Raw genomic sequence first — 23295 nt, forward strand, 5'->3', positions numbered from 1 at the left:
CTGAATATCATTTTTTGATGAAAATTAGAGTCAGTTTTCACCTGTTCCAGAGCCTATTCAGCCCATTCAGACACGTTGTTGTCTATGGTCGTTTACCTTCAGTTCCTGGGCCAGTTGATTTTTGTACGACGCAAAATTCGCCGAGTTGAGGCCTGCAGAAGGCCGAGTTCTTGCGAGCGACGCGAAATCGACTGCCTTGGATCATCCTGTACACTCTCACAGACAGAGGCGATGTTTTAAGCAGATCTTGCGTATGCCGACATATGGGTGTTGGTCTATCGTTGCGAATAATCCTGTCGATAGGACAATTATGGCGACCGTAAAATAGCTGAAGCGCGCGGTACGTTACCCGAACAGAACACGCATTTAGATACAACAATTTTATTTCGGTTTGAAGGTGGTTGACGATATTTCGTGGTGTATTTCATCAGTTCGCACTTCCATCGTCTAATATAATATAAATTGATTTGATAACCCTGAAAAAAATCAAAAGTATTAACCGAAAATAACAATTTCATTAAACAAACTACTAAAATTACAAAGAATTAACATACAACAACAACCAAACAAATAAAACCAACAAATCCTGAATAGCAGAGCATGTTTGGACTCATCAACACAACATCAAGTGGACTCAAGCTGAAATCATTCACAAAGAGGAACACTGGTTTAGGAGAAAATTCAAAGAAGCCGCGTATATATTGTCCAACAACGCATTTAGTCAAGCTAGCGTAAAAATACGTAACATATGGAAACCTCTAATCAAGCGAAAAACGACCAACTCCCGCCAAACGGTCATCTCTCGCCAAAACCAATGAAGCGGAAAGAGGGAAGAGGGACCTATAAATAGTCAAATCTCGGTAAAATAAATCCAGTTATCACCCGAAGATGATTGTGGATACTAACAATCGAAACGTTGTGACATAACTTGATTTGAAATCTTTCAATTTTTATTTTTTCATTTTTTGTTGATAATATTTTTAATTTTTTCTATTTTTTCAGGTCTTATTAATATTTAAATTTTTGTTTGTTTGATTATTGTTGTATGTTATTCCTTTGTAATTTCAGTTTTTTGTTCAATAAAATTGTTATTTTCGGTTAATCTTTTTGATTTTTTTCAGGGTTATCAAATCAATTTATATTATATTAGACAATGGAAATCCGAACTGATGACAAACAATTTTATTATTTGTAAGTGTTATTGAATGTTATATCAGTACATAGTTAAGTGGCAAAACAGATTGAATAAATGCCACGTAAATTGACAGATGTAGCTTCAACAAGATGACTGTTATCAATTGTCAAAGATCGAAAGTCCCTGTTGGAAGAGCCATTATAAAAACATCCTTTCGATTTATTAAAATTCTTCGACCTGTTTCAAATATTTGATCATCATGGGATCTAGACCTATCATTTTTTTGTAAGATTTTTTGACTGAACTTTGATGAAAACAGTATCTTTATTAATAACAATGGGCAAGGTTTTTGCCCATTGTTATTATTACAACAATGGGCAAGGTTTTTGCCCATTGTTGTAATAATATTTCCGTTAATATTGGTTTTTATTCCAATTTTCCTGAATTAATTTTTTGAATTTTGATCAGACACAACTGACTTTTTGTAACAAGCAGAATACAAGTAGGAAGTTGCCTGAAGGAGTGAAAAAATGAACCATTGCTACAAAGATGTATTTTTTTTGCGTTGTCTTTGGATACATGGGTACTTATTTCAAAATCGAAAATTATTCCATTCAAGGTCTTTATTTTTAGGTATTTTAAAAGAAGTGTCACTTGCAATAACAGTGGTAGTTGAATGTGTGCTAGTTATACCGATAGGTTGAACTTCAAATTATGAGAGATCGACGGATCTTCCTTTTTATACCCCACTAGAGGCAGAGGTGATCAGTTTCTAGAACACAAGAACAATCAAATTTTGAAAAATATAGCCGTATTGTCCCTATGGTGCTTAAATCTCCGTTCAGTTTTGTTCCTAAAAAATAAATTGATTTCATGAATAGGGATCTAGTTTGGATTTTTAATGAAATACATATCAGTACTGCTCAGATGCGTGAAAGTACCCATTGAACATCATAATGGTGGTTTTCCACCAAAAGAACAAAACAGCAACTGGGTTGATTTCGACAAAACATAACTTGAGTTGCCAATCCCAACAGGTCTAGATCCTTCTGGTCGGTAGCTAAAGCTGTTAATCAAAACTTTACAAAATCCACAATTCAACCACTAACACAAGCGGATGGTTCAATTGCAAAAACAGCCATAGAAAAAGCAAATCTACTAGCTGAACAATTTGGGTCCCACTCCACAGTCGATTATCTGGAAAAGGTACCATCCACTATTCCCATACTAGAATTCACAATGCCGGAAATTACTGTTAGACAGCGCCTAGTCAGGCAAATTTTCAAACAGCTCAATATCAACAAGGCGTCTGGACTTGCTGAAGTGCCCGGCATCGTACTTGAAAAGTGCGCAAATGAACTCGCACCAGTATTTTGCAGACTTTTCAACCTGTCATATGGGAAAGGGGTTTCCTCTTCTTGTTGGAAAATTGCTCGCGTTCAGCCTATTCTAAAAAAGGCAAGAAAAATCTTTCAAATAACTATAGACCAGTCGCTTTGCTATCAGTGATATCAAAAATCATGGAGAAAGTCGTAATGGTTTAACAACTTCAACAACTTGAGCGATCATCAAGCTGGCTTTCGAAAACAGAGATTAACAGGCGACATTCTATCGCTTGTCACCCATATTTGGAAAAACGTAATCGAGAAACTCGGAGAATCAAGACTGTTGCGCTTGATATTACTAAGGCCTTTGACCGTGTAGGGCATGAGGGTTTGCCGTCCAAACTTTGATGCAATGGCTTGTCGAATCATTTTGTGTACTACTCTTCAGCTTCCTGAGAGAACGTTTCCTGCAAGTGGCCGTCGATGGATATCTCTCGAGTACTTTCATCATCAACGCTGGTATTTCCCAGAGATCCATATTGTCTTCAACTCTCTTTTTATTGAATATCATCGACTTATTGGAAAAAAACAAGAATCCAATATAGTGCTTTTCTGACGATAGCATACTTTTCTCGTCATTTCATTTGGATTCCAGGACATCGGCTACGGAGGCACATCTTCACAGGTAGCAGGAGGTTGCACATTTCAATGAGGATCTAGAAGTGATTTCGAATTGGGGTGAAACTAATAATATGACTTGGCACAATCGTGTCGCTGGAATTGCAAAGGCTGCTTCCCAAAAGCTTGGAACACTGCTCCGTACAAGAAAACTGTACACACCTCAGCAACTTTGAGGCTCAGATCAGACCTTCTTTTGAGTATTGTTACCCAGTATTGAGGTCAGCTCCAAACATATCATGAAATTGCTATATTCCATCCATAAACGAGCCATCCGCCTGATTGAAGACACGAAGATCACGTGCAACTTTAATAGCCTGGAACATCGAAGAAAAATTGGAGATTTGCCCCTCTTCTATAGATACTTTCACGGGAGGTGTGTTGGCACATTAGATGACACCAAGAACGGTACATATCAGAAATACGCTACGGACTGTGGCTGCTCATCGTTTTGAGGTTCAACTTGGTACACATCAAACTTCACTGTTTGAGAACTCTTTCACCTGAAGGACTGCGTTTATGTGGAATAAACTTCTTGATCTCCAGTTATTCAAATCCAATGTGAATCACTACTATCGCACAGGCCCCGCTCTGGGATCTCCCTAATGAAGGAGACTATTTTTGGCAAAAATGAAATGTCCCTTCTGCAGGCGGAAAGATAGAAACGTTTTGATGTTTTGTCTTTTATATTGTTAACAGAGTTCACTATGTTTTTCTTTTTAATGACAAAATACAAGCACTACAAGAAAGTCTGTAAGGCGCACTAAGAACGGTGCCTGTGCGAAAGTAGTGATTCACATTGGATTTAAATCGATGAAGATTGAATACATTTGGAAAAACGTTCTCAGGAAGTTCATTCCACATAAACCCAGTTCTCCAGATGAAAGAGTTCTTAAATAATGAAGTTCGTGGTGTCTCGAGTTGAACCTCAAAACGATGGATAGCCACAGTTCGTCGTTTATTTCTGATATATACCGCTCTTGGTGGAATCAAATGTGCCAAGTCATTTAAACACTTTCCGTGAAAGTATCTATAGAAAAGAGACAAATCGCCAACCTTTCTTCGATATTCCAAATTATCAAGGTTGCAGGTGATGTTCGCATCTACAATCAGGCGGATGGCTCTTTCCTGGATGGAATCCAGCAGCTTCAGGGTAAGCTTAAGGGCAAAGCTCCATACATGAGAACAATACTTCAAAGAATATCTGATATGAGCATTAGAAAGCATCAAAAGTTACTGAGGTGTGTACAGTTTTCTGGTTCGAAACAGACATGATTATGCCAAAACATTTTGTTGTCCATTTCAACCCCAACAAACTTATCGAAAAAGAAAGCGGAATTGTGTGTCCAAAAATTATTCAGGACACACAACCAACCAACTTGGTCTAGGCGCATTTGTAAGTGAAATAAATATTGATTGATGGGGAGCGAATGAACCATTTGAATGACCGGAAAATAAATCCATAACATCGGGAAAATTCCAACATTTCCATCGTAGGGGGAAGAGAAACATTCTGTACATTCATCATCATCATCTAGGAGCTCAGATTCTCCTTTTTATTCATGTAATAGTGAGCCATTTCATTAGCATATTACACATAAATTACATTTTCATAAAAATAAATCAGTGTTTTGATGAAATGGTTCAATATCTCATTTGAAAATTAGTGTAATTTTATAAAAAAAAATCATAACGAATTCTGATAAAGCAGCATAAACATGACAGATTAATCAAATCATTCATTATGAAATATAAACGAGTTAATTACGAGTATTATTGACGAGGAAATTTTATCTCTGTTACTCGACCACATAATTGCGTCCTTCACCAATTGACACTTTTTCTGAATATTACACTTTGTTTTTAATAAATATTACGTTTATTTCATATGCCTTGCAAGTATTTTGTAAATGCAGCCGTTCGTAGGGTTGTTTTCTTTCAATTTTTTCATTCTGGTTCAGAAAACTAGATAACCAAATTCATTCAAATTAAAACAAGTAGTTTTCACAAGTATTTCACAAGTATTGTTACCTATGTTACCATATGTTACCTATAAAGAAATTCGCAAAAATGACACCATCGTCGACGACGTCCGCCCTCACACGTCTGCCCACGTTCGGGTCGCGTTCTCGGCGAAGGCGCTTCATTGTCCAGACCGCCCCCCGTCGTCTTACAATAGACGCGACACGTAATGGCTTACTGTGTTGCGTCAAGTTAATCTCATCGTGATAACTTTAAAATGATTCATCCAAATTACTTAGTGTAAAAGACAAAGTTTATCTAAATTGAATACTCAAAACGACAATTGTATCCATTTTTATAAGAATTTGTCGGATATTCTGAAATATGCACTGCAAAAAGAGCATCCAATTTAATTGTATTTATGGCTCAGTATTTTGCATATAGTGGATACCACATAAGAGGTAGATATATAGTTGTTTTCTGAGATCATTATTAGGTATCAATAGATATAAGATCCAATAAACTAGAAATTAGTACTTACAGTGTAGCACAATATACGGGAAATGATAATTCGGAGTCCATTCCACAGTTTTTCAATATTTTCCAATAAGTAAACGTCCAAAAAAAGTAGTATTTTAAAAGTATTCCAAAGTAAAAGTATATGTATCGATATATATATATATATATATATATATATATATATATATATATATATATATATATATTATATATATATATATATATATATATATATATATTTATATATATATAATGTACAAATCAAAAATGAAACAATTAGTGGACATAACACTCCAAAAAGGGGGGCAAACCGCGGACACGTGTTTCTGGCTATTGGCCTCATAAGCGCGGTGCAGCCAAGTGTAAAGGTGGGCAACTGTTTCATTTCATTTTTGATTTGTACATCATACACACTCGATAAAATCTTTGTATATATATATATATATATATATATATATATATATATATATATATATATATATATATACATATATATATATATATATATATATATATATATATATATATATATATATATAGATCTAGAAGAAATAAAAATTACTGATTTTAAAAAAGTTGATTGTTTTTCCCTAATAGATAATAGACAGTATGTATTTTTCTAGTTGGTTATGACTTCCAATTATGACAATTACTTTCATAATATTTTTATTGTTATAATTAAAATCTTAGTTTTCGTCAAAAAGACAAAAGTAGTGGTCACAGCTTGTACATTTCGTACAGATTCCAATGAAGTTTTGAATAATGATTTTTGAGTGGGAACTGGTCAAAAAACGAAATTGATACACCATTGACTTAAAAAACAAAAAGTGTTACTAGGCAACATATTACAGCATCAGATACCGTATTCTTCGATTTGCCGGCCGCAGATGAGTGAAATGGTGAATCGATTTACTGTACAGAATGAAAAAATAGTGATATACGAGTAGACAAAACTCTAGAATGAGCCGTAGGCGAGTCTAAAAAACTGTTCTTGAACTCGCAGGAGTGTTGCGTACACTAACGTGTTAGGAATCACACGTTAAAAGGTAAGACCTCGTTAGTCCTTAGCTCGCACAAGTTTCTCAACTTCTGAGAGTTGTTGTTTGTATGGGGGCGGCAGCTGATTAACGAAAAAACAGATTTTAAACAGATTTTTTTTTAAACTATTTTTTCGGGAACCGAAAAGAGATGCATTTCTTCATCATTTTTTTTTCTTTGTAGAACAAAATTTTTAACATTTCAATTCTTATTTGCATCAAATATTGAAATCCGAACAGAAGATGGGTACTAACAAAAAGATTCTAACTCTAACTTCATATTAATATATATATATATATAAAAATTCGAGCAATTGCTTATACGGAAGGAATTCAATTTGTTGTAATGCTATATATTCAAATGCTTTTTGTTGAAGTCAGAATAAGAACGTGAAGCTTCCGTTTCACATCTTCATCACTTCTTTTAATACTTTTAGAATGGTCTTCACAATTTCAATTCTGTTTGTAAGTCAATTCCATTCCATTCATTTAACAAGTTTTGGAATCTATGGAGAACGGAGTCTCCACCTGCGTAGTGTATACCGATTTTTCTAAGACTTTTGACAAGGTTTATCACCCGACCCTTGTCTTGAAGCTTGGTAATTTCGGTATGCATGGCAACCTCTCCTACCTGACTGGTCGTAAGCAATTTGTAGCAATTAACAACTGTAAGGCTCGGCTATGGTCGGTCACGTCTAGAGTTCCTCAGGGCTCTCACCTTGGACCACTCCTTTTCAGAATTTTCTTGAACGACTTCACTTAGTGTTTTGATAATGTTGAAATTGCTCTTTACGCAAACGATTTGAAAATTCACAAAGCAGTTTCATGTCTTGAAGAAAACATTGCTCTGGATGTTGCCTTTGACAATTTCTCAACGTACTATATTGCCAATAAATTACACCTGAATCCCGACAAATGTAATGAGATCATTTTTACCAGAAGCAATTCACCTCCAATTTGTGATCTCGCAATGAACGGGAAAACATAAGGGGGGAGATCAGTTCTGTGAAAGACCTTGGGGTCACTTTGGACACTAAATCAGCTTTTGATATTCAGATTGACAAAGTTGTTCGAAAGAGTTTTCAGAATCTGGGTTTTGTTTTGGGGGTTGCTAAGAATTTCAAGAACATTAATTCTGTCACAACCCTTCATAATGCAATTGTGAAACCTAACCTAGAATATGCATCCGTAATATGGAACCCCTGCTACATCAATCAAACGAATAGAATTGAAAATAATCAAAGAAAGTTCATCAACACTCTGAATTACAGATTTCATAGGCAACAGCACTACTTTTCATATGAATCCAATTTAAGATTTTATGAATTAGAATAGAACATCTTGAGCTCAGAAGAAAATTCTTCGATATCTGTTTGATCTACAAACTGTTCAACAATATTACTGATTCACCATACTGCTTAAATTTTTTCATTCAGAACTGTACATCATATAAAATAACAAATAGGATACTTCTAGTTATAGGTAGCAATAGTACAAATTTTCTTCTCAACTCCCCACTTTACAGATGGGTACGCTGCTATAATTCAAATGTTGGCAGCAATCTAGATCTGGACATTTTTTCCAGAAAAATGTTGCCTTTCAAAAAAAGATTGAAGCACATGTTATATTATAGTTGATTTTCACCAACATTTCTCTAGCGTAGGTTAGGCTAGGTGAGATTCAAAATAAATAGAAGCACATGTTATATTATAATTAATTTTTCTCCCAACATTTATCTAGCTTAGATTAGGTTAGGTTAGGTTCAAAACAGTTTGAAGCACATTTTATATTATAATTGATTTTTACTCCAAAATTTCTCTTGCTTAGTCTCTAGGTTATTTCTCTATCAGTTGATGCATTGAAATATCAGTTAATATCTGTACATCCTAATTTTCAATTTTTCTATCTAGTAACTTAATTGTAAGTATTTCATTAGCTACAGACATACTGATTTGTACAACTGTTTATCACTTTGTGCTACTCTGTTACTGGGCAGGCGATGCTGTCTGTTAGGTAAAAATAAAATAAAATGGAAATTGTCTATATATCCTTCAACGACATTGGTGACATTCAGTCAGCGTGTCTCTTCAAAGTTGTTTCACCATTATCAGCAAATAACGTCGCTGAAGTTTGACGAATGCCATGACCTGTGTAATTTTTATGATTCGGCAATTTTAAAATTCTGCGATTCGTAATCCGAGATTCCTAAAACTTTGAATCGAACTATATCCTTTTTTGTAATTCACGTATTAGGAATCACACGTTAAAAGGTAAGACCTCGGTAGTCCTTAGCTCGCACAAGTTTCGACTTTTGAGGGTTGTCGTTAGTAGGGGTGCGATAACTGGTTAACGGAAAAAAACAACATATTTCAAACATAATCTGTTAGGTGGAGTATGGGATGGCCGTAAAGATAAATACTACCTATACAACAGCATGTGTTCTTGCTCATAACATCAAAAGTTCTCTCCATATGTGTTATGGATTCTGGTAGGTATTTTCACAAGCAACGTGTCTACGTCTACACGCAACAGCTAACGTGGAAATAAAGCAATCAATATACGTTGATAATTTCATATCCTACAAACGTAGTTTTCTGTTGAAATTACCATCAGCATTAGATATATTTCATTATTTGCTTTCCTGATGAATTTGATCTCCTTGCTGTTGAAGACCTAGGATTTCTTTACTCTATAACCAACATGCTCACCTTCGAGAAATGCAATTACCATTAAGAAGATAGCTATGTTAACATTTTTCTTCAATAAAATCGTACTTTATAACTTAGACACTAACATACTCCACAAGGTAGAGGATTTGACAGTTTCAGATTTTTGCGCCAAATAAGCCAAAATTATATTCTATTTAATAGTTTTGCATTTCTTTATATCCACCCATCCATTTCAAGAACAAATCATAAATGTTTTCGTACCTGAACTTTGATTTTTCAGGCAACAATTGTGTTGCAGCAGCAACTGCTGCCTTGGAAATTTCGTAAGGCACATTTCCAATATCACTATTGCTGCTGCTTTTCATAGTTTATAACAATTGCGAACAAATACCATGCAAACTATGAAAAATCAAAATGTCAACTAATTTCATATCGGAAGTATTCAAAAAACATTTAATTGTGATATTTTCACAAAACAGTTTTACAAAAATGCAACACGTGTTTCGCCATACGACGGCTTCCTCGGGCGTGTCTTTACTAACTATATTCTACATTTTCAATGCCCAATATACCTAATTTCACAATTTAAAGTACCTATATTTTGTAATGAATCAAATTACATGAGCTTAGGTTACAGTTTCCACATTTGGGAAAAAAATATAAGCAGACTTGTGGCTCTTGCTCAAAACTGTATATTGGCCAAACAGGGAGAACGTTTTCCCAAAGAATCAAAGAGCATAGAAGTAGTTTTGTGAATAAAAAGACCAATTCTCACAATAAAGTGTTTTTTAAATATGTTAGTTATGGATTTTCATCAAGTATCGGCCAATTCCATCATAAATTTCGTATCAAATAGCTGTCACTCGATATTTGGCTACTATGGTAATGATCAACTGCATTTATTACAATCATACCTGCTGTGCTACTTTCTCAGAGACAACGTCTCCGAAAAGTGAATAGGTAGCCGAAAAAATTATTTTTCTACACACGTACTTTAACAATACACTTATATGACCATAATCCGTTTCATAATGAGGTCCATTATGATACAGATTTTTCATAACGATACAGATTATCAACCAATAGAAACCCATAATTTTTCAATCAAGAATCCTGTTCCTTTGTTTGTCCTAGATTCTAACCTAAGTAATTAATTGCTTTATTTGTCAAAATCAGTTTTGATATTACCTACCTATATTATCAAAATGTCTGAAAACAGCGATATAGAAGGAATACCATCGACTCCAATATTGTTAAAAGATCAGATTAATTACAGTTGTTATATTCAATATAAATATAATTAGAATCTTTATAGTTTTCATATCCATGATAATACCATTAAGTTTGTGTTTTTTTAAAAAAATATGAGTTAATTACTGTAAATGTGTTCAATACAAATATAATATTTATAGTTTTTCATTATTTATCGGGTTTAGAACAAATAGCGTATGCAACTCTCATGTAATGGTTATTAATACACTCGCATATACCATACAAAACTCGCCTTCGGCTCGTTTCGTATTCCGGTTAATGCTCGTGTCTTAATAACCATCATTACATGATCGTTGCATAATATACTATTACAGCTCAAATTCTGGAACTTCCATTGAACATTTCAGGATAAAAAAAAGAACAAATACTATGATTCCACTTTTTAATATTTCAAAAGTAAGTAATCACTTGGCGGTAACACTGAATTCAACTGTGATGTATGTTTCTCTCCAAGACTCTATACACATTTCAACGATTTGGAAAAGTCATGGATGATTTCAGGTAGTCATCTTTCAATTCTTCTACATATAATAAACTCTATAACCTATAACACATACTTTCTCCTGAAAAATCACAATGGTGTGTATCACAATATACACTCTGACAAACATAGACATAGTAAATTATCTAACGAATGCTATCACCGTGTCAAACCTAATCGAGATTTGATAAACCTCCCTATATACTGCAACGCCAAAAACGTTTTGTTCGGCGATAATCTCTGCCGCAGCAAGTAATAACTTCCCCCCCTGAAAAGAACAAGTATGACAATTAGAGCTAGAACATCCCTCCAGTAGACGGTGTTTTCCATCCCCATGTCCTTAACGAAGTACTGAAGGTCGGTATAGATACAAAACTCTTCTGATTCTGGGCAATCCAATTTTTCTCTATCTTTCAGCATAGCGTGTATGAGACCTTCCAAGGAATACCTGAGGTAGCTGAAGTACATCGCTATTTTGATCAGAGTTGGAATTGTGTCGTATCCAGTTCCGAATCCATATACAGCCAGAAGCATGAAAGGTACAGTTGCCACAGGACCAACAAACATAGCGTTCTGAAAAAAAAAGGTATAAACAGGGATGGACAACTAGATTCAATTGAAAAATATGAAATATCAAAAAATTAAGCATGCTAATTTTATGCAAAAGGGTGTACTTGTTGATTTTCGGAAAGTGAGATCGTGTCCGGGGAAAAAAGATTGATATAATCACAGTATAGTCAATAGATCTTTAAACACGCATCCGAAATAACTCGACAAATATTCGAAAAGGTTACTACTACAAAAAATATAACTTTTTCATAAAAAATGGTTTTTATTTTTTGAATTCGCTAAAAAATTACCTCATTTTACCATTTTAGGTAAATTTCAGCAAACAAAGTAGGGGAGAAAAAATGGGGTGAATTTTATAGGTAGAAAATAGTTTTTCATGGTTTCCACCGAAGTTAAACCTCCTATTGGAGATAATTGAATAAAAAAGTTGTAGGAAATCAAAGATCCATAACTATTGTATGAACCATTTTTAAAGTTGAACCTGAAAAATACTCCATTTTCAGCCTAAAATATTCATGATCTGAAAACTTTTTTTTTCAATTAGTGGTATTTTTTGGTTGAATTATTTCCTTTCAGACGATATGGTTAGGTTAGTAGGTCCAAAGTGAGTGAGTCTATTCGACCCTCCCCCGCAACCCGCAAGGGTTTATTGTGGCTCACACCTATTCACACTCGACCAAATGAACCCAGCTTTTAAACGAAGCCAGTTAGTTTGTATGGGGAGTGGTCTTTTAGATCAGATGGTGAGAGTACGGCTCTGTGGAACTCTAAAAACCTGTTTATTTGAAGGTGATTGACAATGTTTCATGATGAATTTTACCAGTTTGGACTTCCATTGTCTACTATAAAATGATTTGAAATCCCTGAAACAACTAAAAAAGAATAATTAAAAATGAATAGCTGAAAATAACAATTATATTAAGCAAAATGAACCTGAAATGAAATAATAGTGAAATAAATACAAGTGGATTAGAACAATTGAACAAAAATAAATAAAAATAAAGAAATGAAAAATAAAAAGTTGGTAGATTCCAAGTCACGTTAGTTCACGACGTTTCGATTGTTAGTATCTACAATCGTCTTCGGGTGATGACTGGACTGATTCCTCCGAGAGATGACTATTTATAGGTCGTTCGAGTACTTTCACTTATCCCCGCTTTCCATTTTGGTGAAGAGGACCGACACTAAGTGGGAAACATCTGTATACCGAAAACCCACTCATACGGGACAGTATCTGAACCATGAATCCAACCACCATCAATCAACTCAAAGAGGAATCATCAAGGTCTCGAGAAGGAACTAGACATCATCAAAAATTATCTTCAACGGAATGGCTACTCCAAAGCGATGGTAGAAAAGACTCTGGCTAAAAGACAGCAGGAGCCTCGCAAGGAAGAGAAACCGTCACAACCAGTGCTTGCACTTCCCTACATCAGAGGATTATCGGAGAGGATAAGAAGAAGTGATTCCAAGTACAACATCATAACCTGCTTCAGATCCGGTAACATAATCCGTAGCAGCCTCACGAAAACCAGGCCACCAAACGCGGACTGCGATTCCAAGAATTTCATTTACCAGATACCCTGTGAGTGCGGGAAATCCTATATTGGTGAAACTAAGAGGCCATTGAATGTTCGCATTGCCGAGAACAAGAAACACACAGCGAGGGGATAGCACACAGGAATAGCAGACCATCTTTGGACCCATCAACACAACTTCGAGTGGTCCCAAGCTGAGATCTTGCACAGAGAGGAACATTGGTTTAGGAGAAAATTCAAGGAAGCCGCAAACTTGTTGTCCAACAACGTATTCAGCCAAGCCAGCGTAGAAATACGCAACATATGGAAACCCATCATCAAGCAAAAAATGGCCAACTCCCGCCAAAACGGTCATCTCCCACGGAACCAGTGAAGCGGAAAATGGAAAGCGGGGATAAGTGAAAGTATTCGAACGACCTATAAATAGTCATCTCTCGGAGGAATCAGTCCAGTCATCACCCGAAGACGATTGTAGATACTAACAATCGAAACATCGTGAACTAACGTGACTTGGAATCTCTCAACTTTTTATTTTTATTTTCTTTTTTCATTTCTTTATTTTTATTCATTTCTGTTCAATTGTTCAATTTTACTTATATTTTATCTCACTATTATTTCATTTCAGGTTCATTTTGGTTAATATAATTGTTATTTTCAGCTATTCATTTTCAATTCTTCTTTTTTAGTTGTTTCAGGGATTTCAAATCATTTTATATAGTAGACAATGGAAGTCCGAACTAGTGAAATTCATCTAAGAACCTGATTCGGTCCCCAGCGGGGCAGGCACAAAGTATATGATCTGCTGTTTCATCATTTTCCAAACAGAGGCAACACACACTCTCTTCCGACAGTCCAAGTCTCTGAATATAATGATTCAAATGGCAGTGACCTGTGAGAAAGTCTGTTAGACATCGTAGTTCATCCCTACTGTAGTCCAACAACTGTTTGGCATCAAGCTTCGAAGGGTGAATGAACGCCTTTGAGTGAGCCAATCCTGGAAAATTGTGCAAGTCCATAAATCTTCTTGCCATCCAGGTGTTCAGTATTTGTTTGGCAAAGCCTAAAGCGATGCCAGTGACATGTTCTGGTCAGATGAAGCTGCACAGTGCCCTCCTTTGCAAGAGAATCAGCAGCCTCATTGCTTTCCAGGCCAGTATGGCCAGGAATCCAGACCATTGACAATATGTTAAGTCTTCCTATTGAGCAGAGTCGTTTTTGGCAATTTGCTACCAATTTAGACGTTGCTCGGTAGAAGCCAAGAGCTTTCAACGCCGTTCGACTGTCCGAGAATATTTTTATTGACTTGTGTGTCAGGTTGGATTCTTCCAATTTCTCCACACACAATTTAATATCTTAAATTTCCGCTTGAAATACAGTCGCATAGGTTCCTAGGCAGGTATATATCTCTGTCCTGGGTCTGCGACTAAAAACACTTGCACCGGAACCGGAAGGTGTTTTTGATCCATCTATGAACTCTATGCTCTTAATATTTCCTTCATCGGGTTAGTCCAAGTGGACTATTTTTTTTTATGGAATTTTTCAAAAAGTTTTTTATTTTTGCTACGCATACTGAAAACTGTATGTTTTAGTCATGATATGATATGATATTTGGGAATATATTCTGATGCTGAACTCAAAAAACACATCATCATCAAAATATTGTTGTTCTGGAAGCAATTTCTTTCAAAAATTAGCAGTGATGTTATCGTCAATAAGAGAGTGACTTTTGGCCTACACCTGCCGATATAAAGGAGATATCTCCTAGTGACCTGTCCACCTTCCTGGAAAGGACAGGATGGACGATGACCTAGTAGGACAACTCCTCGGAAGGATGTGGCCTGAGTGCTGTGGGCCTACACTCATCCTCCCTACTCTACAGATAGCGATGATGCCATTGAAACATCTTCCAGATAGTAAACAAGAAATAACAGTAACATTGAAGGATTTGCCAGAATATGTTTTTCAAAATATGGGTGTTTTTAGTAATACCCATCTCTTGATATATTTTTCCATAATATTGGTACTTTTTCTCATACCATCTGAAAGTTCCCAAGAAAAAAATTAAGAGCATAAAACAAACATTTTTCAATTTTTCTCGGAAAATTCCAAGTAATATGGTAATGGTTTTCATGTATGTTGTAGATCTTGATATTTCCTATAACTTTTGTATCCAACTTTTTTCAGAAAAAGGTCTAGTTTCAGCAGAAATAACAAAAAAAATCATTAACCTCCAAAATTCACATTGTTTTATATCCCGAATCGATGTTAATTCATGTTTGACGTGAAAAATTAAATATTTTCCATCTTCTCTAATAATTTTTATACTGCTATATATTTTTCTCTTTCTTTCTGTCGTTTCTCGTTCACTCGATTTCAAATCCATCGATAGTTTTCAGCAATGAAAGTTTTAACATCTAGCATTCAACGATGACCGTTATTGATCGTTTCGAAACACACTACTTCATTCTTGACTGGCTCAAGTGTTATTAAATGTGGTTATTCAAATACTTACCACAACTGTCAACTGAGCAGATATCAGCAAACCAAGACTTTCAGAAATTATTCCAGTTAGCATGCAGATGACGTAAAACATCAGCATCCTATCAAGCTCCAAAGGTTGATCCGTAATGAAATACACCGACACAACAAACATCGTTCCCAAAACCAACTGAATGGGTATTGTGGATACAGTGAGAGCGGAAAAATACGCGCTCAGTCGGTACCATTTGTTGAAGTGTTCCCTTTTCACTAACTGGATTTCCTGTGGAACTAAAAACAAAACAATATATTATGAAACATAAACCGTCATTTTGTAATGAAAATGCGACTGAATGTGATGAAAACAATGCTCAAAATATGTGATGGAAATGGCCATAACGTATTCAGGTAACAGATTATTGTGAGACTTTTATAGCTTCTTCACCCATCGGAAATTCAAGGGCATGTCGGAACAGTGATTAAAAATATGTTTTATGGACGCGTCTTTTTTCCCGCATCTGGCGCCCCAGTTCGAATATTCAAAAATCCTCTTTTATTGTATAGTATTTCCAATACCAATTGAAACAGCATAGAGAAGGAATTCCCGCCTCGACATAGGCGTCGGCATATTATTTTTCAGTGGTAGATTTTCAGTTACTTTTTCATACAATTATAGCAATTGATCACCCCATGAAAAAGTTATCTCAACTGAATTTTTTCACCATAGGTAATTATGAAAAACTTCGAAATTCAAGGTTGATTTAGAAAATTCTAAAATACCATGAAAACACAAATAATCACAACGAATTCTCGTCAAACATATATTTACAAAATAATAGAGGCCAACAAAATTGCTAGAAAAATCAAAATTATTCTTCGCTATATTCGGATGAGGTGGAATCATCATCGGGTTGAATAACGATCGGATTTATGGAACTTTGCACATAATATTTGTTCTCTTCTTTTATAACGTGGGTCACACAGTTCTTCCGCACATCACTATCACCTACTTCATTTATCACTCGCCTCATATTGTCAAGCACCACAGCATTCAAAGTCGGTGACTGATTACATTTCCGCAAGCTTTCTTTCATTGTGGCCCAAACCATTTCAATTGGAATGAACGCCCAATAGTATGGAGGCAAACGTAAGAGAATATGACCACGTTTTTCACACATCGAATCAATAATATACTCTTTTTTGGAATTACGTTATTTTATGGTCGCCAGTAATACCTTCTTCGTTGGAATCTTTTCGGGTATTTCCATGTCATGATTTCGCATGAAATCAACAATGTCTGCTTTTTTGTGTTTTTGTTTGGTATTGTAGTCAATAACCGAGAATGATATGAAGCGTTATCCAAAACAATAACCGAGTTTGTAGGAATATTTGGGAGAAGCTGCTCACTGAACCAGGTTTCGAATAAAGTCGCAGTCATATCTTCGTGGTAATCAGCAAACGAATATTTTATATTTTTGGCCGACAGAAGCAAAGCGTTAGGTAAGAAAGCACTATCATTCTCGGCATGCAAAATTATAACACGTTTTCCCCTTGAAGAAGGTGAGTTCAAAGCACAATACTTGGTTTCGTCTATCCAGCCATATTTGACAACGTCATGGGTGTCAAACCAAGTTTCGTCGAGGTAGATTATATGTCTGCTGGATTCTCGGTATCTTTTCATTCGCCTCAAATATTCTTGTCGGAGTTGAACAATGCGTGTCGATTCCATTATGACCATCCGATTGTTCAATTTTTTATATTTGAAACCACAAGACAATAAGACACCTCGTAGAGTTTCTAAAGATTTGTAATTGTAATCGGGATAGTCGAGTAATTTATACCAAATCATTTCCAAGGTTGGTACTTCATTTTTTTATATACCATAAATTGTTCACCAAATCACATCTTTTGTAGCACCATCAACGTTTGCGAATTTTTTATTCCTTTGTTTTCGTTTCATTGCATGGTCAATGACATCCCCTATTTTATTGAATCGAAGAACTGTCGAACGAGATAGTTTCGTTAAGTCGCATATTCTATTCACAATAGCATTCTGTGAAATGTGACAGTTTTCCTTCTTCAAGCATTCATGAATATTAAAAATTACTCGCTGAACTTGAACATGTAAGTCCTCATTTTCAAATTCCGGATCCCTGTCGATTGACACAGATTCCTCACACGTAATGTTATCATTTGTTTCAGAAGGTCTCCAGAAAGCCATATTGATGAAAGTACCCAAAAACACTAAGATTTTCACAAAAATCGGTTTAAACGATGAGATTGGAACCTTTGGTGTAAAAGATGAGAACTTTTTCTAGAGATCAATTACCCTAACACCAAACTGATATTTTTGCACTCGACGCGCGTTTCGCTAACAAGGTTAGCATCTTCAGGAGAATCAAATTGATACTGAATATATAGACAAGGGTTTGCTGTTTATATACCTGAAGTTTTTTGGTCCGATGTGGACTTTGTTTGTTAAATGATGAATATACTAATTGATTTTTCGGTGTTAGGTTAATTGATCTCTAGAAGAAGTTTTCAAAAATCGGTTTGCAAAACCACTCACTACCTCACCTAACCCCACGAACACACGGTACTGATGAAGAAATATTGTGAAACGGACAAAAAATTAATATTTAGTCAGTCCAGCTAGCCGAGCCTTTACTCCTCAACTACATTTGATAGCACGTTTACTATCTGGGCGACTAGAGGCCACAGGCAAAAAAATTTTATGACTGTACTCTTATTTTCATTGCCGTTCCAATTGGGAATGGATAGACTATACATCCACAATATGAAACGAACCTACATACAAAATTTCAGCCTCCGAAAATCAGTACGGAGAAGCAATGTTGAAAAGGTAATTATCATATGTAAATGCACCCCTTTTATCCCCAGGGGGCACACCTTTTACTCCCAGGGGAGAGCTCCAGTTGAAATTTTCAAAAATTTTTGCTTGGTGCGCATCCAAGACCTAAGAAAAACCTTTGTACCAAATTTTAGTTTCCTAGGACTTACCAGTACGGAGAAACAGAGATGAATTAGTGAGTGTTAAATGAGTGACTTCTACATTCATAGCTATAGTGACTATATTACTATATAACTATATGACCTACATACTCAATAAATGTACTAGTTTGAATATAAATTATCAGTGCAAGGTAATGTCTATCGTCAACATAAAGTCGATGATTTCCTATAACTGAAAATCGAATTCCTTCTGAGTATCATTCCTCGAACTTGGTTGGAGCGGACAAGAAACAACAGGTTCGTCATCGCCCCATCTGCCTGTGAACGAGGTAACCAACACGAGGTATCCAACCGTATATCCCAAATTTGCCCAATTCCTCGAATGAAGAAAGAAAACTTTTCACATATAGCCAGTGGGCATACTTAAACAAATTGTTGTTTTAGATGATTTGATGTATAGCCAGTCTTAAAGTATGCTCACTGACTATATGTAAAAAGTTTTCTTTCCTCAGTTCGAGGAATAATACTGTGAAGGAATTCGATTTTCAGATATCGGAAATCATCGACTTTATGTTGATAGACACTACATTGCATTGAGGTGTGGCCAAACAGCTCGAAAATGGTATGCAAGTGTGTTTCAATAATTGAAAATCGATTGCGGCAGTTGTATCGCCAACAGCATAGCAGGAATAATTTCAGTGAAGAATCCTGCACTGACACCTGTCAGATATAATCTAACGCCCTTCGTGGTATTAGCCAGAGAAGTAGAACAGTTTTCTGAGGGGTTTCAGTTCATTAACCTACAGTGTAGGGAGTTGAAACTGGCCTGAACGAATTGCTCTTTCAGATGATTTCGTTCATAGGAACTTTTTTCTTAAACCAACCTAACGAATCACCCTCTGAAGTTTTGTACCGTAGTTAGGAAACACCCTGTATAATATATATTGAAAAAGTAAGTTCTGTAAAACCATTCAATCAAATTGAATATTCCTATTGCTATTCACTATTTTTGATATTTCAATTGATTCCTAATTCCAATTCACCAAAATAACTAGTTCAAAAGTTGTAAACAATCTTGTTTCTAGTTGAACAAAAAAAGTTGTTCGTTTTTTCCCGAATATTTCTAAAACTAGGGGAAAAAGATTTTTGGCTTTCACTGTTGGGTAGTGAAAAATGCTTTTGTTTTGGTAAGATAAATTTGGAACATATCGACGTGCGTTTTACCAGCCAAGTTATCATCATCAGGAGATGACTGAAACTCATCTCATAGAAAAGTTCTTGCTTCACAAGATCGTCGACGAGTGCTGTTGAATCACCACAAAAGTACCTCGGAGTGTGCGAAAACTTTCAGTTAACCTGCACAAATCAAAATTCTGAAACTACCGGAAAAAAAGTTCAACGACAATGCGCAGAAAATATTTTCCTACCGTTACTTGGTGGATGAAAATACCAGAAAATCAAAAATCGACGGGACCTGTTGATGGCTGGTAATATTTTTTATTTGCCATGTATATTAATAGTAAGGTTAACATCGCGAATTGAAAAAAAAATGAATTGGAATGATAAAAAATTACATCCAACTACTGAAGCAATAATGATGCTGGCAAAAAAATGTGACAAGTTTCAGGTTCATTTGCAAATATTATAATGGTAATGACCTTGAAATTCGAATTATGAAGCACGATATTCTTACATAATGTTCATGTTTGAGTTCCTAGAAAAAGTCAAGGATACATGTATTGAAAAATTACCCGGTAGACAGGCTGATATTTCTCAAAAGATAGATCGTGATTATGATAATTAAAATTACATTTTCACATGAGTGTGAAGTGCTTCGCTTCGTCTTATATAAATATTTGGATGTAGTCATGCATTTTCTAGAATATTCCATATTTTTCCGCTTTAGTTGAAAAACAGAGAAAATATTTTATCAGTCCATTCAATTTTCGGCGTTTTTTTTGAATGTAAATAGTAAGTAGATGCTGGTCAAATCCGGCATCGCTCCGTGAGATACCATCGCAACGGCTCAGGCAGCATGAAGTTGTTAACGGTTCGTTGCTGTGCCGCTGTTTCTGGATTCAAAGGTGGAAATATAAAGAAAAATGCATGATGGCGCTCCTAGAACCAAAATACTCCGGAGGTAAAATAGCTTCCCAATCGGATCTCCGGGTGGGAGTTGATTCAAGGGCATCATCCTGCAGAAGTTATTCTAAAACCACTACTTCTGACAGTCAGCAGGGTCTTTCTAACATCAGTCCACAGGAAAATAGCATGGTAACTGTAGTTGCTAAGAGACCACTAGCAACTTCAAAATAGATTTCTGGAACTTCAGAGGACTCAACTCAAATATAAACTCAGTGCACCAACATCTGCAATCAAATAGTGCTTATATTTTTACACTCACCGAAACCAAAGTCAGTGCTTTAACAAACCCCGTCCATTTTCTATATTCCGGCTATGATTTCCACTCCCGAATCAGACGTAACTTTGGAATATCTCTTTTAATCATAAGCGATCTCTCCTGTCAACGAGAGAAAATGCTGGAACCCCGAAACTTTGATATGTGGTTCAAAATAATATTACACAGAAGATAATCAAATTCATATATTGCGATACACAATATAGGGAACTATTCTCTTCACTTGCAAACACCATTGACTTTCTGCAAATCAATCATCCCAATGCCGAAATTTCAATATTCGGTGACTTCAATTACCACAATATAGAATGGCTCAAATTTTCAAATATCAACGACGAACAAGGTCGTGAAGTTGAGGCTTTTGTAACAAGCAGCAGACTTACTCAGAGCATAAATGCCAACCAAGATTCCGGACCGTGATGTAGAATATGCTGTTCTTCTGAACTAATCCAGAAATTCACACAGTCACCATAAGGTCTTCATTGGGATCTTCTGACCTCAATCTCATTTCAGTGTTGAGTGAATTACCGATAAATGTTGGGGAACAATATAAGCCGCGCAGAGTTTGGCATTACAGATCAGCTGAATGGAAAGATCTTCAAGACCATTTACGAAATTACCCCTGGCTAGATGTTTGCTTTAGCTCTAAAAATGGATGCATATATACCTTTTTCAATGAAACTACCTTCCTATGGCAAACCTTGGTCCAAAAAAATTGGGAGCAAGCTGTCGCCTCCAAAAATCTCGTACCAGCAAAAATCCCAAATGCCGAAAACTGAACTAGGTTTGTTGATGTTCGCAACAGCTACAAACTTCGGATAAATGAAAGCAAGAAACTTAACAATCAGAGAATAAGAGATAAACTGCTTGTCACTCTCAACGGGTCTAGATCCTTCTGGTAAGTAGCTGAAGCTGTTAATCAGAACTTTACAAAATCTACAATTCCACATTAACACAAGCTTCTAGTCAGGCGAATTTTGAAACAGCTCAATATCAACAAGGCGTCTGATCCTGATGAAGTGTCCACCATAGGACTTAAAAAGTGCGCAAATGAACTCGCACCAGTATTTTGCAGAATTTTCAAACTGTCTTACAAAATAGAGGTTTTTTGGCTTGTTGGAAGATTGCTCGCGTTCAGCCTATTCCCAAAAAGGGCATGAAAATTCTTCCAAATAACTATAGACCAGTCGCTTTGTTATCGGTGTAATCAAAAATCATAGAGAAAGCCGTAAACTACTATATCCTCAAAGGCTTCAACATCTTGGGCGATCTTGAGCGATCATCAATATGGCTTTCGGAAACAAAGATCAACAGGCGACTTTCTATTGTATGTGACCCATATTTGGAATAACGCAATCGAGAAACATGGAGAGTTGCGCTTGATCTTTCTACAGCCTTTAACCGTGTGTGGCATGAGGGTTTACTGGCCAAACTTCGATGCTATGGCTTGTCGAATGATTTTTGTATATGACTCCTTCAGCTTCCAGAAAGAACATTCCCTGCAAGTGGCCATCGATGGATATCTCTACTTTCATCATCAACGCTGGTGCTCCTCAGGGATACATATTGTCTTCAACCTTCTTTTTATTGTATATCAACGACTTATTGGATAAAACGAAGAATCCAATATATTGCTTTGCTGACGACAGCATACTTATCTCGTCATTACATTTGGATTCCAGGACATTGGCTGCGGAAGCACATCTTCACTGGCAGCAGGAGGTTGAATATCTTAACGAGAATCTAGAAGTAATTACGTGGCATTGAATTGAACCATGTTCAATTCAATGCCACAAAAACCCAGGGATCGGTTATCCCAATTGCCATGTCATGAAGTTATATTGAGGTTATGTTTTCAAACCGGAGGTCAGACAATTCCCCTTTCTCCTTCGATGAGTTTGTTGGGGGGTCGAAAAGGATACTAATATGTCTTGGAACAATGAAACAACTTATCAGCTGAGGTAAAATAATTGTTCTTTCCATATGCGAAGAGGTATAATTATTTTTGGTAATTTTTAGATAAGAGCATATCCTACCAAATCAACGCATCAAGTCTCGGCAGAAATGGATATACCATAGACGAGCGTTCGAAGGGAACTCATGAAAAGTGGTATGAAATGTCATAAAATACATTCTTCACCAAAATTATATCCACGTGATCCTGAGAGAAGGATAGAATTTTGTAGCTGGCTCTCGAATAGGGTAGACCCTACAAACTTCTTGATAAACATTGTTTGGA

The 23295-nt window shown here is 35.9% G+C and overlaps 1 protein-coding gene across 1 annotated transcript in view; it reads right to left on the minus strand.

Annotated features, from left to right (window-relative positions):
- Positions 1-10965: 10965 nt before the first annotated feature.
- Positions 10966-23295, minus strand: part of LOC111505619 (ATP-binding cassette sub-family G member 1) — a 144329-nt gene continuing 131999 nt past the window's right edge. The window contains exons 8-9 of the mRNA XM_074181614.1: positions 15699-15955; positions 10966-11651 (exon numbers count right to left, since the gene is read on the minus strand). Coding sequence (XP_074037715.1) covers positions 11238-11651; positions 15699-15955 — 671 coding nt within the window. The 3' untranslated portion in view covers positions 10966-11237. The remainder of the gene's footprint in view (positions 11652-15698; positions 15956-23295) is intronic.

The sequence above is a fragment of the Leptinotarsa decemlineata genome, unplaced genomic scaffold (assembly GCF_025532065.1).
Source record: "Leptinotarsa decemlineata unplaced genomic scaffold, Ldec_3_MD MMD2_tig00026314_RagTag_RagTag, whole genome shotgun sequence".
NCBI lineage: Eukaryota > Metazoa > Arthropoda > Insecta > Coleoptera > Chrysomelidae > Leptinotarsa > Leptinotarsa decemlineata.